This window comes from Gymnogyps californianus, chromosome 1 (genome assembly GCF_018139145.2).
Source record: "Gymnogyps californianus isolate 813 chromosome 1, ASM1813914v2, whole genome shotgun sequence".
Lineage (NCBI taxonomy): Eukaryota > Metazoa > Chordata > Aves > Accipitriformes > Cathartidae > Gymnogyps > Gymnogyps californianus.
Window position 1 is genome coordinate 209,295,960 of NC_059471.1, and position 18,173 is coordinate 209,314,132.

General features: G+C 40.6%; 1 protein-coding gene across 2 annotated transcripts in view; it reads right to left on the bottom strand.

Moving 5' to 3' along the window:
- The window catches only part of SEMA3A (semaphorin 3A), a 170,172-nt gene extending 153,648 nt beyond the window's left edge, over window positions 1-16,524 (bottom strand). The window contains exon 1 of one of the 2 annotated variants that reach the window (XM_050890696.1): window positions 16,339-16,524. In XM_050890696.1, coding sequence (XP_050746653.1) covers window positions 16,339-16,450 — 112 coding nt within the window. In that variant the 5' untranslated portion in view covers window positions 16,451-16,524. Of the gene's footprint in view, window positions 1-16,334 lie in introns of both variants that reach the window. The other variant, XM_050890707.1, reaches the window with a different exon arrangement.
- Between the last annotated feature and the right edge of the window lie 1,649 nt (window positions 16,525-18,173).

Here is an 18,173-nt window from a genome sequence, read left to right on the forward strand (position 1 = left end):
TTTTTTAAATGCACGTAAGGATAAAATTCCATTCCATTTCCAGTTTAAGACACAGAGACACTGCTAAAAAAAACAACCCCTTATTTCTTCTTATTATTTCTTCTTCTTTATTTCTTATTTCTTTCTTATAACTGGTCCTTAGCAGGTATACATGGGGATCACCTTGTCCCTGGGGGCAGGACTGAGCATGAATCCTGACACTGATGGAGAAATCTCCAGGCTGATCTTGGAGACAGGAACATAAGAACAGTGATATCCAGCCAGACCAAAAGCCAGTCTAATGCAGTGACTACTGATGACCAGCCATGGATGATTAAGAAAAGAACATGAGGACAGGAGAAAACATAGTTCCTGATAGTCCTTATATCAGAGCTGAAGAAAATTGTGCTAGATTTTTTGGAGTGAGTTTTTTAGTTTGGTTTGGGTTGTGTTTGGGTTTTTTGTTGTTGGTTTGTTTGTTGTTTTTTTTTTTTTAAATACTATTTGATCTCCTCCATATCTGGCCTAATTAACTGACTACTGCAGAAAGCTCATTTTTGTGTAGTTTCAATATCAACACTGCTAACACCCTGTACAAATACTAAAAGCCGATGTCCTGGTTTTCAGAAATTTTTACTGTAAGTAAGCTGTCATTCTCTCTACAACGTACACGAGTTCCTTCAATTAATGTTAACACCGTCTTGATGAAACATCATGACAAATATTCATTCATTCTTTGTTTCCTGGTATGAGCAAAGGAGAAAAGATCCACCTCCCACCCACATTCTGTAACAGATTTAGGAATGCAAGACCTTTCATGCTTGAATCATCCACTATGCAATGCAAACATTTATACCCACTGAAACACAAAACACATCATTCATTATTTTGAAACTTAATTTTGAATTAGACATTTACATTGAGGAGCAGCTAAAAATAACTTGCAGCAGGGTGTGGCGTAATTTTGCACTGTTTATGGACCTGGTCCAAGTATGGGTGTGTAAATAGCTTCATATTTGTATACATTTTGTAGGTAAATGCATGCATGCACCTGAGGATACTTTCAGATTTCAGAGAGTTTGGGAAGTTTCTTCCCTCAGCTTAGCTTCACAGAGGGATAGGCTGAGCTTAGCAAGACCCAAAAAATCCCTTTGGAAGAGTAGCCAGGTGGGAGAGAGCTTCTGGTCTCAATAGGACAAAGCAGGGGAAGGAGTTTCCCATGTTGCATTTACACTCCATGTACCCTGCCACTGGCTGGCAATTTTGTATAGATGTCTGATGTCTGCTTGTCCTTTAGTTATCACTTGAACAGGCTCAGAGACTTTCTTACATAAGTGGCCTCCTTTATATATGAATCTGCTGTATATATGTTAATATATAATGCAATTTCTACCTTTCAACATCATCCTTGGCCAGCACTAGAGAAGTGTTAGGATGCCTCTGTTCCAAGACATCATAGACTTGTTTACTCATGAGTTACTCTGTGGGTTGTTCTCTGATTGCAAGCATAGTTTAAGTAACAGCTCCAATTAATTAAGTCGATGCCCCTTACAGCCTACTGAAGGACTTCACAGCCAACTGCACCAGAAATCAGAAGTAGTGCAAATGTGTTTCCTATTGGATTTTATGCCACAAATGGTTTCCGCTCCTATTTTTAATAGAAAACATTCTTTTTACTTCCTTCTTTAAATGTATACCTATCATAAAATGTGAAAAACTTTATTGCCCCACCACCCTCTACTGCATTTGAGACTTTCTGCATTTTCTTAACGTGTGACATAGGCCACAATAAATTTTAGGATAATAGAAGTGTCTGCACAAGTGGCTACATCTGAGCGGCTGCAATTTGAGATTCCTCTTGCTGTTTTGCAAAGAGCACTGAGAGCCCATTGACAAGATGTCTGGGGTGAGGGAGCACATGGCCCCGTGCTCGCTGTCCCACTTTGTCAGACTGATGTTTGAAAAGGAGCAGGGATTCCTTGCTCTCCTGCTAGCGTAAGCAGCTATTTGGAGTGGCAGGAAAGCAGCTCTGGAGTCTCCTGCTGTGGGGAGATCTCCTGGGCCCCCTCCAATGAGCTTATGTGAGAAGCAGGCAGTAGCAACTTTCACTCAAAGTGCCTGGAGCCATAGCTACAGTAAATAAGTAATACTCCAGTAAGGGATAAAAGTTTCCACAATGCTGTGCCCTTTTTTGATAGATATGGGAATGGTTATTGAAACAGAACAACTGCGTTATGGAAACCCTATTCCAACATTGCAGTATTACTTATCTAAAGTTACTGTGCTTGAATCAGTAGAATTGCTTCAAGGCTGATTTGTGTCCAATGTGTGCTCTTTGTTATGTTCACACAGATGGACTTCTGCACAGAAGGTTTTAATGGAAAGACCTGTTAACAGGGAAAAAGGGGGAGGGCTTGGATAAGTTATGGTATTCCTTCGCTCAAAAACTCAGTTTAAACTTGCTCAGGCATTCAAAAATATCTGATCAAATTTTATAGTGATACACATACTTAAAAGGACTCAAAGATCCAGCAGACTGAGTGAGGGTCTTTCATAGTGACTTCAGTTGACGTTGTAGCCTACTGGACATGAGGATGCAATGAACCACAGCAAGGCAATGAATGCTCTTCCTGTGGCAGAGCACAGTGGAGCCGTGGGATAAGCAGGATCAAGAGGGATCGTTACTGAATGAAAACTTTCATTTGGGAACAGAACAATATTTTGAACAGTTTTTGCCTCATTTCTTCCCATTAACTGGGCAGAGCTCAAAAATTTCAAGTGATCCCTACAATTGCTTGGTTTTGTTGATTTATTATTTCGTAATGAAGAAGATCTTGTATAACCTCCCAAAAGGGCACTTCACACCTCGAGTGCCATGTACATTGAAATCAATGGGACTACTCATGTGAGTGGGAGTTTGTAAGATCAGTTCTTTTTTTCATGTGTAATCTCCTGGTAAATACCGGGACAAATCACATTTCATTACAGGAATATTAGTGTGATTGAGCAAATCCCAGAGCCTTTGAATAATTGTCCTTTATAAATTCAGTGAATGAAATTGCATTTAACTTTGTGAGTTCTTTTCAGCACAACTTAACCAGATCAAATTAGTGCGCAGAAGCTTTTTGAGAAAGAAAATGTGTGTTGTAAATGATTACAGGGGTGACACAAGCTATTTACTGAATTATGGAGCCTGAATGAAATACATCATCGTATTTGGAGGTAAGTAGATGGAAACTACAAAACAGTGTCGGGGGAAATGATATTGGTAAACTACAGCAACAGTCCCGTGTTATCTCATGATTAAGGGGTAGGTACATAATCCACATCACCTTTGGAGGTGAACTTTACTTTGGAAACATTTTCTAGTCCTTGCGCCTGCCTAATCACAGTTTTTGGAGCTGTTTCAGGCATAAATGGCTTAGTAAATCTTTCTCTCTCCATATATATACATGCCAATTCCATCTAAGCAGACACGAGGTACAATAAAACATGTCGAAAATTGTCTGGCTCAGAGCCTATTAAGATTTTTATTTTACTCTATGTTCCTCATTTTCCTACTGTTTACTTTCACTTTTTCACCTTTTTGGATGCATGAAGAGCTGTATCTTTTGAAGGATACATTGAGCATGTACTGAAGTACAACAGCAGAGCAGAATAGTGAAATGCTGAGCAGTTTGTAAGGAAGATTAAAGTAATGATTATTTTGGGTGCCTCCTGGGTCAGATACTGACATAATTCAGAATAATACTAAAATCCTTTACATTTCTTCCACTCCTATCACACTTGTCTGCCAGACTTTCGGTGAAGTTCTACATTTGCTTACTGCTTAGATCTTGTGCCTTTTTTTTCTTTTTTTCTTTTTTTTTCCCCTCAGGAGGGAGGGAGGGTGGCTTTTTTAGCTTATCTTTGTTGAAATATTAAAAGAAGTAGAAAATGTATAGTAGTGGGAGACCTGATATTGCTTTTTAAGATTCATTTTCCCCAAGTGGTCATTATTACAGCAGATCTATTTAAGGCATGGGAGTTTCCATACCTGTGAATAGGTTAAAGTTTTATGGTGCTGCTTTTCACAGCACTTTGAAATGCAATAAACTTTGCCAGGAGCTAGCTAGAGAATTATTTACATATCTCCCTTCCTACCTCAGCTGACCATTCACATGCAAATGGGAGCTTTGACAGCTTCTCCACACATTTATGAAACCCAGTGATCTGTCCATTTTTCAACTCAGAATGAAAGATATGACAATGCCTTAGAATAAAGCCCTGCCAGACTCTAGATGATTAGTTTCTTACTCTGCAACACTGAATATGGAAAAAAAAAACCCAAACCAAAAACTTTCTTGGAATGGAAAATTTTGGGAGCACAGTGAATGCATTTTGGTCACAAAATAAGTATTGATTTCTTAGAGACCACCTGGGGGCCAGCAGTTTTACAAACTATTTGAAAGGCAGAGCTGACTTAAGCTCTTGCTTTTTCCTCCCTTCGTCACTCAGAACCCAACAAAATAACTCAGCCCCTCAACCCCCCTGATTTTTAGGGTAGGTTCAAATCATTGCACTGTGGGCACACCATGACATCAGGTGAGCAAAATGAATAGCAGACACTTAAGCTGGCCCTGCCTGTTAAACCCCATATTTGAAGAAACTTGATTTGTACTGCTGAGAACTTGCCCATAGTACGTACTCACTCATAAGTGGGTCCCAGAACAGTTCACCTCTGCATAGAACAGGTTCATGGTCTGGCCTCGCACATGCAAGCAATTGCCTCTTAAAATCTGGTGTCCGAGAGAGTTGACTGAGTGGTTCAGCTCAGGACAATATTGTGCTTTCATGGTGATTGTCAAAAATCATTGCTATTCTACCCACTCGCCAGTTGTTATTTTAAAGGAAAACTTGTCTTAACACCTAAAGTCTCCTTTTCTGGTGTGGTTTCAGTGTCTTATAACCAGAAACAACTACACATTTCCTAGTCTAAAAAGCTGTATTTCACCTCTCCTCATGTAATGCACATACATTGATCACTTCCATATGTCTGGCATAAGGTAAAATAGTTTCTATGCATAGTAATGGGGGTGAATCTACAGTGAAACAAAATTCAGTGTTTGTCATATTCTTACACGCTGATAGAAAAAGTTTTTAAGAGAGTGGCAGTTACGAGAAATGACCTTAAAAAGGCTGTTTATGGTCTCAGCTATGGCAACTGTGTTCAAAAACTAGAAGTTGCATTGCTCGGTCTTGTCCTCAGTCCCTTTGGTGCAATGTCAACTAGCAGTATCAGTGGTCTAAACATGCATCACTGCAGTCACAGTCATTTAATGAAGTTACACTTGATTTACACCAGAATAATTGATGATAGCTTAAAATGTCTAATATAGAATAATAATACACAGGAGACTTGACACTGCTGTCTTCGAAGACAAATGAAAAAGTTTCTTTACTCCAGTAAATAGAACCTATTACGTTGGTCTCTGTTGGTCTGTTTGCCAATGGGCAAACTTAGCTCTTCTAGTGCCAGCAAAACTGTCAGAAAACTATGTAGCACGTGGTCAAGTAAGATACTGTAGTATAACAAGTCAAACTACAAACTTGTGCCTGAAGTTCAAAAGTACACCAAAATCATACAAAATCTTGTATTTGCTCTGTATTTCTTAATTAATGGCATGAAAACCAGTACTTTATTACAGAAAAAGAATGTTATTCAAAACAACCATTACATCATGTAAGTGGCATGAGGAAGTATAAAAACAAAGAAAAATCCTTGAGTTAATTCACTGAAGGTAATACTTAAATGCTGCATTTAAGGTATGTATGTGGAATATATGAACAATCAATTTTATTTTCACATAGGCCAGGCTGATGAAGGAGACAGGTGCTTTCTTACGTATTTTAGGAATGAGGATGTGAATCTTACAGAGATGCAGAATTCCACTTCTGAATTTATTATAGCAGTTAATCCTCATTATTAGGTTTGAACTAGGGCTGTCAAGCAACAGTTTTCCAGTGAGTGAGTCACAAATGATAGGCAATTATAACTGACTGAACTGATTACTGAATATTTCCCCAAGTGGCTAAGAAAGGCTGCCCTCATCCTGGAGGAGGCTGGGAAGCATTTTGGGTATTGAAAGCCAGAAAAGGGGCTGTGTGCAGGAAGAAATACAAGTTTTGTGTCCAGAATCTGTTGGGAAGGAAAACACGTACACTTGTAGGGGCAGAGGAGTATTAAACACCGATGGCCTGGTAAGGTATGTTCAGACTGGGTGGAAATGGGAGGAAGTGCCCAAAGTGAGGTTTTTAGTTTTGTCTGATAAGCACAAGAAAAAAATTTACATTTTTGAACTCCCTCTTAATTTTAAAATATGATTATCAGCTATGATTAGAAAAAAAGAGAAGCCTAGCTTAAACTCAGAGAAATAGGCCAGGATCTTGCAAGCACTCACATACCTTTCGTAGACAGTATTGCAAAGACTAAACACAAAGGCTTCTCTTCTCCAGAGTAATCTGTAATCACCTTCACAGTGTATTTAGTGTGAAATAGAGGTGGATACTCTAAAAAACATTGTGAATGTTCCTGTATAGGACCGTCTGGAATATCCAAATTGAATTAAATTAAGTATGCTTTCCAGATAATAGGCATGTGTTTCATGTCACAGGCATACACAGCTGTGAATATAATTATTATAATCACTTTAAAGTACCTGTAAGGCCTTTGTATGTTGATCAAAAATAAGTTCTGACTGAACTTTGAATATACACGTCAATGGGATTATTCTGAGAGTAGGATACAGCTCTGAATAAGCATGGCAAGTCTCTGACCTCAAAAAATTCCTCATGAGATCACTTAATACCACTTTACAGGTGAAGAAGCTGACACAGAAGAGCCAAAAAATTAATAGGATTTCACATTTATGGTACTTTCTTTGATCCCCACTACAGTACAGACTTCCTGTGTATCATCAGCTGTGGTGCTGGGTTTCTGTTAACCTCCAACCTCCATTTGCAGGTGAGGATAACAAAACTTTCCTAATTTGTGTGACTGTTGTCCAGTAAAGAGTGTGAGTTCCAGTGGGGGTTAAACGAATGCCGAAAGACACAAAACTGTAAAAGGAAGGAAAAGGAAGTAGAATACGCAGTAGATTACAGTTCCATCACAGATGGGAAACAAAATCTGAAAAAGTAGAATTAGAAATCTATGTTAATCTTGATCTCAATACTCCAGGCTGCAGAGAAAAACAAAATTTTCAACATATAATAATATTATTATTACTTTATTTCATAACACCTCTTTAAAAAGAGCTATGAGTAATTTACTTTCAAACAAATTCCTAAATCTTTTCACTTGAGATGAAATCTTGCTTGCCTATTTCTTGGAGGTCAGTTTTTATGGCTAGAGTACAAACGACTGAGGATACGTATTTAGAACAGCAATATGGACGGAGGTTTACCGTACTGATAACCGCACAGCCAACACCCTGCAAATACTGCTTCGCTAATGTTTAGGACATTTCAGGGAAGTGCCAACGAGAGCTCTTTGAAAATGTTATAATACCCTCCTATACATCTGAATAAACACCTGGTCTTGGTGGATGGAGTCTGACACATCTTGGAAGAGCAGCAATTTAGAAATAAAGCGATTTCCTAACTATGCAATTTGCAGGTAGCCCAGGAATGCATTTTTATTGTTGTCCGCAAGGCCATCAGAGCAAGAAGTTTTGATACAGCCATTCATCTGCTGTAGCAGAAGGGAGTATGAGAAAAAAAGCAATCTGGAAGATAAAGTTTTCTTTCCCAGATCCCCAGACATCGTTTCTGCTGTCCCTCCTATCACTCAACAGGAACTGGCATTTCCCACATGGGCCTAGGAGAATGGAGACGGTGTACAGGACCTAGAGTGATGGAGATGAGACCAAGTTGGCCTACAGATACTAGAGCAACACTCATCATCACTGATATGACCCTTGTTGTGTTTTGAGAAAAAGAGCTTCATCAGGAGTCAGAACCATTTCAGACTATACATTCATGCAAAAGTAGTAAAGTTGCACTGGGAAATCCATAAAGGAAGTAAAAGTAATATTAACACCCTGAAATCTCCACTTCATCTTAAGAGACCTGTCTATGCCTTGGCCAGGCGTGGGATCCGTGTCTAGCAAAGGATAGCTATTGCCATTCCAGTGTCAGCTGGTGATAAAAGCTGTACCCTGCACTCTCTGCAGCTCTTTTGGATGCTTGTGAGCTGTATTTATCGTCTGTTGCCTCTAGAAAAGGCCACCATTCCCTCCCCCTTGAAAGGCAGCTCTAAATCCTTTAAATTATCTCACAGAGCTTTTTTGTGTCCTTTTCTCACACAAGGCTGGAATTTCAAAAGGAGCCAAGAGGGGCCGTCAGAACCAACATGAGCTTTGCTTCATTAGAGTGGAGAGTAAAGGAGAGCTTTCTTTTTCCTCCTTCCACAAGTCAGATGAAAGCAAATAACTACTTCATTCCTCAGATTGTTCCCCGCAAGATCCAACTTTGCACGAAAATATTTATAAGAGATGAGAATTTTATTTGACTGCTCACTTCTAAAGTTTCTGCAACATCCAGCTGGAGAGATAAGCAGGCAGCCCAACAAATGTCAAACAACTTTAAAACATTAGAAGAATGGCAAAAACTTCTGGCTTTACTGCGTTTGGCTATCAAACAGCAAAGGATGAAAACTAGATGTGACACAAAGTAGACTAGTGCTCACCTGTTTCGGGGATTGCTGTAGATGTGTCTAGCTCAAGGGGAATCCGTAATCCCCAAAGTAAGAAAAGAAATCCCCCAAACTGTAAGTCTATTCAGAATTTTTAGAAATGAACCTGAATTAGGTTTCATCCTGCTCTCACTATCGAAATAGTTCAGCTGAAAAAGGGGAGAACCAGGGCTGAGGCACCTGTCCTCTGAGTTGTACATATGCATATGTATTTTTATTTGCAAACTATGCTATATGAAATTGAGTCTTGAATACATTTTTCTTTTAAAGTGTAGAAACATTCAGAAAGTAACAGAGCTGGTCAGGGGACAGCTTACTGAAAGCTCCAAATAATTAAGCTATTAAATTAGTAAAGCTCTGCAGCCCCAGACTGTCACTTCCAGCATGTGTCACTGGATTTGGGATGAGCTTATTAAGGAGGAGACACATGGGAAAAGTGAGATGTAAGTTAGATAATTGTTTTAAGAATATGAAGAATGTAGTGGCACTGTATATTTCTCGGTATAACTGAAAGTTTGATGCAAATTTAGATAGAGTCACAGGTGACCTCAAGATCACAGATACTGAGGGCATACATAAGTTTAATCAGCTGGGTTTTTACACAACTTTAAATACTCATTTAAGCAGAGACAGTTTCTTAAATTAGGATGCTTTGGATCAGAATACAGCCTAAGTTCTTCCATAGCATTTAATTGGTACCTTCTTTTTATACCTTCCCAGAAAGAAAGAAACTAAATGAATGAACAAGGAGCTTGATTCCTTTTACAGTCACTGAAAAGAGATGAGCACCCTTAAAGTCTCATTCAGTCTGCCTAACCCAAGATTAGCTCTCTGGAGGTACCTCTCCTTCCATTGACAGTGAAAAGAGCCTAATGTGGCTGACTATGTCAGTCAAAAAGAAAGAGAAAGACACCACAGAGAACCTCCTGTGGTGCAGAAGAAAGGCTACAGCACTCTTAAGATTTCTGATGCTCTCAACAGCTGTGGCCATCCTTTTCTCTCTTGTACATTGGGGCACTATCCCACTTGGAAAAAAATAGGAAAAAAGTCAAGTAAATGTACTATCCCCACAGTTATTCTCACCATCCACAGCTGTTACTGGAAGAGAGCAGCTAACCTATATGAAGGCTGTATGTGGGAGGACCGTGAACTTGCAGACATTCCTGAAGGGAGCTTTAATCCTGCAAGGGAAGGAATTTGCTGAATCGCCCACCAGCACCAGCACAACACCAGCAGCAACTTTCACATGTAAGCTTAATTAACAAGAGCACCAGGACAAGCTACAGAACTTCCATTTAAAATTTTGACGTAGAGCTGCCAGGGTCCACCCCACACATTTGCTTAAAAATAAGCGCGTGGGAGCCTGAAGACAATTTTACCCTTTTTAGCTTTCAAACAACTGGAAAATGTCACAACCATTGACACCACTTAGAAGGATTTGTTTTCTTCTCAGTCACTTAGGCACTGCCTCAGGTGAAGATGTGATTTTGCTTCACATTGAACTATGGTCAAGTCAGGCTCCAGCTGATGGAGAAAATGTTCAAAGTATTGGAGCAACTCTGTGTTGCTTGTGCTTCCATTGCAATGTTCCAGGTATGCACGAGAGAAAAAGCCTGTGGCCCAGAGGAAGTAAATTAAAAAGATGACTCTCTAACAGCAGCTGTGGGCATTAAAGGCCATATGCAGAATCAGTGATTAGGCAAACCAAAACCATATTAAAAGGATCAGAGTATAGCAATGCATTAAATAAAACCTGAAAAACACTTCCAAGCAAAAAGAAAGAGTTAAAAATACAAATAATTTAGTGGTTTCTTCTCAGATGGAACTCCATGTAAATGCTTTCTGTACATACGGAGGCACACACAGGAGAGATTATCATAAATAACCCATTTACATTGTAGCAACCTGCAAGGACCGGGTTTCTTATTTTAAATATTTTGCTAAATCTTATGGAATAAATACACACCTGAATAAAGCCTAAGCAAATAGATAGGTACTTCAGTCCTGATCAAAAAACTTCAAGCACAGAAGCAGATTTTAAGGCAGACTTCACGTATCAGGAGGTCCATTGAGCTCAGTGAAACTATGGATGTTTAAATTCCTCACTAGGTCAGAGCTTTAAAGATTCTGTAACAAACAGCAAAAGTAAGTGCTGCACACCTTGTCCATAGCGAAAGAGTAGAGTTTCCATTGCTGTCAATGCAGCACCTTCCATGAATAATTTGCAAACCGTACAGCACAAATAATTATAGAGAACTCCAGCTTCTCAGAAAAGGGAGGCTCTGTAATTCAGAAACCACTTTTTCCACTGGAATTAAATGGGAAAGTTGGAAACACAAAATGAAAGTGTTGGGCTAGGTTTTCACTCTCCTTGTTCCAATTACACTGCCTGTCTCAGGCCCTAATTAGCTAGCTGAAAATTTCCCTATATAGGCAAGATCTGAGCTTAGGCACTTCCTTCATCAGCTTCTCCCTCCTGTCAGCCTGTGGGGCATGTCAGAGGCAGGCAGGGTAGTCTTACCATCTCCCCTGACAGTTCTCAGGTCTCGTGAAGACCCCACTCAACCAACATTAGAAAGACCAACACACAGATCTTCTCTGAAGGACTCATCATTTTGGGGCAAAAAAAAGGCTGAAGAGGCTGTGGCTACCTCTGACATCTTCACTGCCTCCCAGCCTCCTGCACTGACTGAACAGTGAGGTCCGAGAGCGCCGGAGCCGTGCAGAAATGTCGTCAGACACAGTGGAAGGTGAAACCTGTGCCTAAGCTGCAAACATCACTGGTTTGTCTTCCTTCACAGTCTTCTTCCTAAGTCTGGGCTGCTTTTCTCTCCTTTTCAGGCATGTTAGAGAGGCTTTTCCCTCAGACAGTACTCTTACAACGTAGTTTAAGCAAAAGTCTTTTTAAGCAGATGCCTTGAAATCTGAGACAAACTCTAATACTGGTCCCAACCCAAGAGAGACAGGCTCCCTTGCCAATATTTCTCTCCCCATTTCCTTCTCCCACTTTGTCCTGCTTTCCCAATATTTGTGGAGGTATTGAATTGTGAGTTATAGAGTTTGATGGAAAGGAAAAACCGCAATCAAACCCACCGGCAGGTCATCAACTACAACCAGACTGGGTCAACAAACTACAAACCAGGTATCGTATTTACACTAGCGTACATACAGGTAATTCAGTGCGGTGTCATTCCTCCCTCGTCACGGCATGTTGGACAGATTGAAACGGACAGAAGTTTTGCCATTGCTTTCACTAGGGCCAGGATTTCATCTGCATAAAAATCCATCCTATAAAATTGTAAATCAACTGCACATCAAGGATGGAGTAGTTCTCACTATCACTGCAACTTTAAACAAGACACTTATTTTTAATATGGCTTGAATTGGAGCCAGGGAGTAATAGAGCTAAATCTGTATGCAATGCTTTTCCAGTTACTTATTCTCAAGTAATATGTATCCAATTGAGCAACAATAACAAAGGAGAACCACACATGTACTCTTACAAAACATACTTACAGCATTTAGTAATTTTCAATAGACAAATAGGACGCGACAGATGGATTTGAGAAAGTTGGGTTCACAAGATTTACTCATCGGGATTGCCTTAGGAGAAATCTGTAAATTAAGGAATCGTTAATGGAAACTCTCTCTTTCTTTGGGCTTATATGTTTATATTTAAAGGTTACTGCAGCTGGTTCCATCTCTGTTTGTGCCGTTACCTCCCCATACAGAGGACAGCAAAAGAAAATAGGAAACAAAACATGATACAAGAAATCCATCTGGAGTTAAGACTATATTTATTGTTTTAAACTTTGCACACTCAACTTGATCACCATCTTTCTGAGAACTCTGTGCTCAACAGAAGTTTCCTGAACAGAATCTGTGACCTAGTGACACAATATAGAGACTTACAACCAACACCGAAATTGAAGCCAATGAGATTAAAAAAAAAAAAAACAAAACCCAAAAAACCAACAACAAACCCCTCCATGTTCTTTAAGGAAAGATTCCTTTACTTTTGACATATCAACAATGACATTTCTTGTTACTTTACAATAAAGACACAAAGTCTTTGAAGGACACAAAAAGAGGAGCTCAGAGATTGAAGGGCTCAACTGAGCTTTCGGTTTTATAGCTGGTTTTACCACATTTAGGCTACGATCCAGAATTGACTGACTTCAATGAACTTTGGATCAGGCCTTTAATCATATTAATTCCCTTTGACTGAAATAAGGAGATAAATATCATCTGTGCAAAATCTTTCCAATCCATGCACTAAGATGAAAATGCTTGGAAACTTTAAAATGTACAGAGCTAAACCCTGATGCTACCGAACAGGAGTTTCACCACAGATTTCAGCTGGACAAGGATTTCCCTAGTGCTCTCCTCAAATTTCCTTCCTTTAATATGCCACCAAAATCAAGGTGATATAAACCAAATAACCAGAACTCTGTTTTACAATAAACAGAAAAAACCTTCTCAGACCGCAGATGTGGCCTTAATATATGCATTTATACACTTTCTCTTCCTCTTCCTATGCGTAACATGCCCCGTAGGATGCTTCTAATCTTCTGCAAGACTGAGCGACAAGAAGTTAAGAGGAAGCAAGAACAGGCGTTCACCGAAACTTCTGTCCAGCAATCTGGGAAATGGCAGAGCTAATACTGGACCTTTGAAAACAAGTGACCATAGGAAATCAAGGTTGGCAGGGATTTAACCCTTCATGACTCATTTTGCTAACTTTTAAAGCAAATGCCTGAGCTTTTTAACTATGTTTGACATCTAATTAGTCGAGAAAAACAAGAAGTTAAAATACATCCTTGCTTTTCTTTTGAAATAAAGCACCGACAATTAGCTCCAAGGTATTTGTTTAGGCAAAAAACAAGCTTGCATGTTAAAAGAAAGGACAATGACAGTCACTGAAAAGAGAAGTCACTTGGGTCGTTCTTTTCACCCTGCATATTTTTTTTCAATATTATAAGTTTATTTTACTCAACCACAGCTCTTCATGGAGAGGCAGAATGGGTAAGTAACTGGGTAGCTTCTTTTCCTAATTGCAAGCAGTTTGAATAGAGATGAATCACGTAGTATCACATAGTCATACAGCGGTGAGGTATACCCTGAGAGATACATATTAGCATGTAAGGTATTCAGTCAGTGCCTAAAAGACATATTTTCAATACCTACAGCTCTTAAGGCTGTTCCTACGCAAGGTGTTAACATTGATCTGTGCACAGCATACTGTGCTGGAAGCAAAATTTGTCTGGAAAAGCACCAGCTGATAAGGCTTAGGTTTCCCTGACTAATAATGCTATCCCCATACTTAGGGATCAATGCAGCAGCACAGGCAACACGCTCCTCTTGACCTGGCCAAGCATTTACACTGGTACTTAACATCAAGCGTGTGAGTAGTCTGATCTGATTTTCAGGGTTACACATGTTTTAGGTCAAATATGTGATTAAGTATACATATGAATCAAAGGCCGGGGTGTGAATTCCTGCGAGTCTTCAGACTTTAACTTGCTTTGAATCAACCATGCATTTACTTTCTTTACTAGATAGGAAATAGGATTGCTCAGCATTTGAACTCATTTTCTTTTTACAGTGATCCGCCAATTATCAAAACAGTTTCAATGTTCCTTTCAGTTTCCTGTTTTGCTCATATAGGATTGACTGTATATTAAAATTTGATGTCTGATGCATTTAAAAAATGAAAATGAGACCCTTCATCTCTGCAAGAGCAGAACTGGAAAACAACCAATCAGCAGAGTAGCAAAATGTTGCTAAACTGTATATGGATACAGTACCAGCAGGGTGAAAAAAGAGAACAAAAAAAAGAAAAAAAGAAAACAACTATCAGTCAGATTTGGCCATCCTTTGAAATTAGTTTCTGTGAATTTCGTCAGTATGAGCTGGGGTAGCAGACTTGGGCCATCAATAAACTTTAAAAGGGTGAAAAAAATAAACAATAATTAATTAGCCGTTAAACCCCTTTACAGGATATTTTTATAGCATTTATGCTTCTATACACTAATCTGAGTTTCAGTATGACTGTAAAAGTTTGGAAGCAATTAAGAGGTTTTTAATGAGTTTTTTGACATGACATGTAGTTATGGTAGAAGCTTTCTTCAGACTCCATTATTCAAAATAATCAATTTTGTGTAAAATACAAATGGCTTTTCTTATGAAAACCAAATTAACACATTCTGAACCCCTTAAACTGTTCTTTTCATACGTATCTTTTCAAGTTTAAACACACACAAATATGCATATATGTGTTCTTTAATAAAACCCTGCGCATGCATTTATTTCATATAGTGCGTCCAAGTTTTGCAGGTGTTTAATTTTTGTTTTTCATCTGGAGTGCGAAAATGACGTTTGCCTTGTATCAGACAGGACTTTCCCCCCTCTTATTTGCAGCATGAGAAAGATGAAAAAAATTGGAAAACGTATTTCTACTGGCAAGAGATGTATTGACACTATACTGTAAACTGAGATTGACATCTATGATCAGGCGTGTACACACATGTTCTCTTTTTTTCCACTGTAGAAGCAGTGTGTTACTCTTCCTCCCTTCTTTCAGAACCGTAGCTGCTGCTCCTTCTCTCAGCCTTCAATAATCTGAGAATTATGAGAAGGCAGCTCTTCAGAGAGACATGCATATACACATAGATGTATAGATCTCCCTTTTAGAAATAATACTCTACAGCTCTTACATTTTAAACTTCTTTCCCAGTTGCACATTCTCCAGATTTGGTGAATTCTTCTGAAAATGTACTCAGAGAGGAGCTATGCTGATAGAGAAAAGACTCTGCCTACTTCAGAGTCCTCCTTTAATACTGACAGTATTATACAAAAGTTAATTACTGACAATTGCAGTGTGAATGGCGTTACACAATTTCAAACATAAACGTAATCTCACAGCTCTCTTTCTTCAGTTACACCTTCCCTGTGATCTCTAATGAAATACATCAGACTACACCGAAAACAATCTCAGTTCAAATAAATTGCACTGCATTAAACACCCATAAGCAGTGTTTTCTAGTGCATAACAGTCCTTTCCTCCTTTTCTGGACTGATCTGTTCCTTTCAGTTTATAGTTTCTTGGCAAACCCACCATCTACTGCTTATGTTAGGCATCTGATTGTCAGATTTGTACAAACTGAATATTCATGACTTGAAAATTAACCACTTCATGCCTAAAAAAGGAAAATATAAATCTTCATCTATTCCGTGCTGTTTGAAACAGATCTGGTATTGTGGCTGCACTACATGCCCAGCACGGGGGAGATTAGCTGGGTGGCCAAACACGTCTCATCGTTCTGAAGAGTGAAGTCCGATGAAATAGCCCAGGACTGAAAAATACTCTTCCACGGATCAGCACGATCCGGAGTCCTTGTCTGCAAATGCAACTAACTCTTCTTTGTCTGTGTTTAAACTGCGTGGTACCGACCGTAGCACGGAGTGGCTTTTCAAGTATTTCTTTCAGAAATTCCCCCTAATGCCAGTTTCCCCTTTGGAAGATAAGGAAAACCAGGGAGGAAGGTGGGGAGAGGGGGGGAGCGACGGGGCAAGGAGGAGAGGTTTTGAGGAAAACCGAGAATAAGAGAGAACAACAGACTTACCTTTATAGGATAATTTGAGCCTTGGCACATTATTCTTCACATGCTGGCAGTTCACTCTTCCTGCTAGTAATACTCCCAAGGAAAGCAAGGCAATCCCCCTGAGCCAGCCCATGCTGCAGCAGCCACTGTAGGGTCCCTGCGAGCCGGAGCCGCGGCGCTCCCCGTCCTGCCGGGCGCCGCCGGGGAACTTCAGGCAACCTGGGGAGCGGAGGTAACAGGTGATGGGGGTGGGCTCCGCGCCCCGCCGCGCCCCGCCGCGCCCCGCCGCCGCCGCCGCCGCCGGCCCCCCGCCTCGCCGCCGCCGCCGCCGCCGCCGCCGCCGGGGCAACTTCAAGCCCCTCTCACGCACACGCCGCGGGCCGGAAAAGGAGGCAGCCCCCGGGCGCGAGTGGCGTGCGGGCGGGGGGGCGGCATGATGCGGGCGGCGGCGGCGGGCGGCGGAGCGGGCCGGGGGCAGGGGCCGGGGCCGGGGCCGGGGCCGGGGCCGGGGCTGGCCGGCGCCCCGCTCCCCGCGCGGCGGGCGGGTCCCGGGCGGCAGGGGCGGGCGCGGCGCGGCGCGGCGGCAGCCCCGCGCTCCCCGCGCACATGGAGGCACGGGGGACACCGGTTCTCCCCGCGCTCCCGAGAGCGGCTGACAATGGGAGCGCAGGAAAGCTCGACCCCCCCCACCCCCCCTTCCCCGGCTGTCACACCACACATGCAAAAAAAAAAAAAAAAAAAAAAAAAAAGAAAAAGGAAAAAGAAAAAAAAAAGAAACACATCGCGGCAGAGATTAGAGGAGGGAACAGAAACCTCCACCGAGCTTGGGAAAGGCACGGAGCTGTAAATTTCACGAGCTATTTTATGTCATTGTCCAGGTTGTTGGGTTTGGTTTTTTTTCTTTTTTTTTTTAAATTTCATTTTATGGTCCTAATTAAAAGACGTACGTCCCCCTTTAAAAACAACAACAGCACAACACAACCCACAATGTTGCTACCCACATAAATAACATCTCCTGCCCATAACGTAATCCTCTTCTGGTTGCTCCCGGTTAAAAACAAGTAACAAAGTCTTCCATCAGCGTAACTTTACCACTGAAGCTTTTAAAGCCTTGTTAGGGAAGGTTGCTCTAACCCTCCCGCCCTCCCCACCTCCTGCACTACTCCAATTCAGCAAAAGAAATTCCTAGTAAAGCCCACTTCAACAATCAGTTCAAGACATGTACAGGTCTAGAGGGGCTTATAAATTACACTGGAGTATTCTCTGAAGTGTTCTTAGAAGTTAAAAATGTTCCAAACCTTCAATTTCTAAGACTGTGTGATAATTATAATCTTATATTTTTACGCAATGAAAGTAGATAATGATTTTTGTTTGTTTGTTTGAACAAAAGGACACACAAAATCCCCAGAGGTCTTCTAAATGTTAAGGAGCTGTAAATACAAACATATAAGCAAACTTAAGCTCTCCCCTCCCACACATCTGAACAACCCCCTTCTACTGAGTGATGGTTTATTAAATTTTCCGTGCTGTGCTGAATATCAATTTAATGTGCATTTTGGAATGTAATGTCTTACACAGATATGTACCCCCTATTACTTTCCTAATGCAATAGTGACAGAAATGCTGGCAATTGACCTTTACAAAACATTGGCATAATCAAAGAAGTGTGATGACCCCTCTTTATTTTCTTCTATACTTTTCTAGAAAAAAAAGTCTGTGAGTGCTTTATGGTGACAGAGTCTACGGTGTTTCAGTGAGATCTCTTCCTTCCTTTTACCATTATTTACTGCAGGTTAAAAAACAGTTATCTAGTCCCACCGACGGTGACCACACTACACTGAATTTTACAGAACACA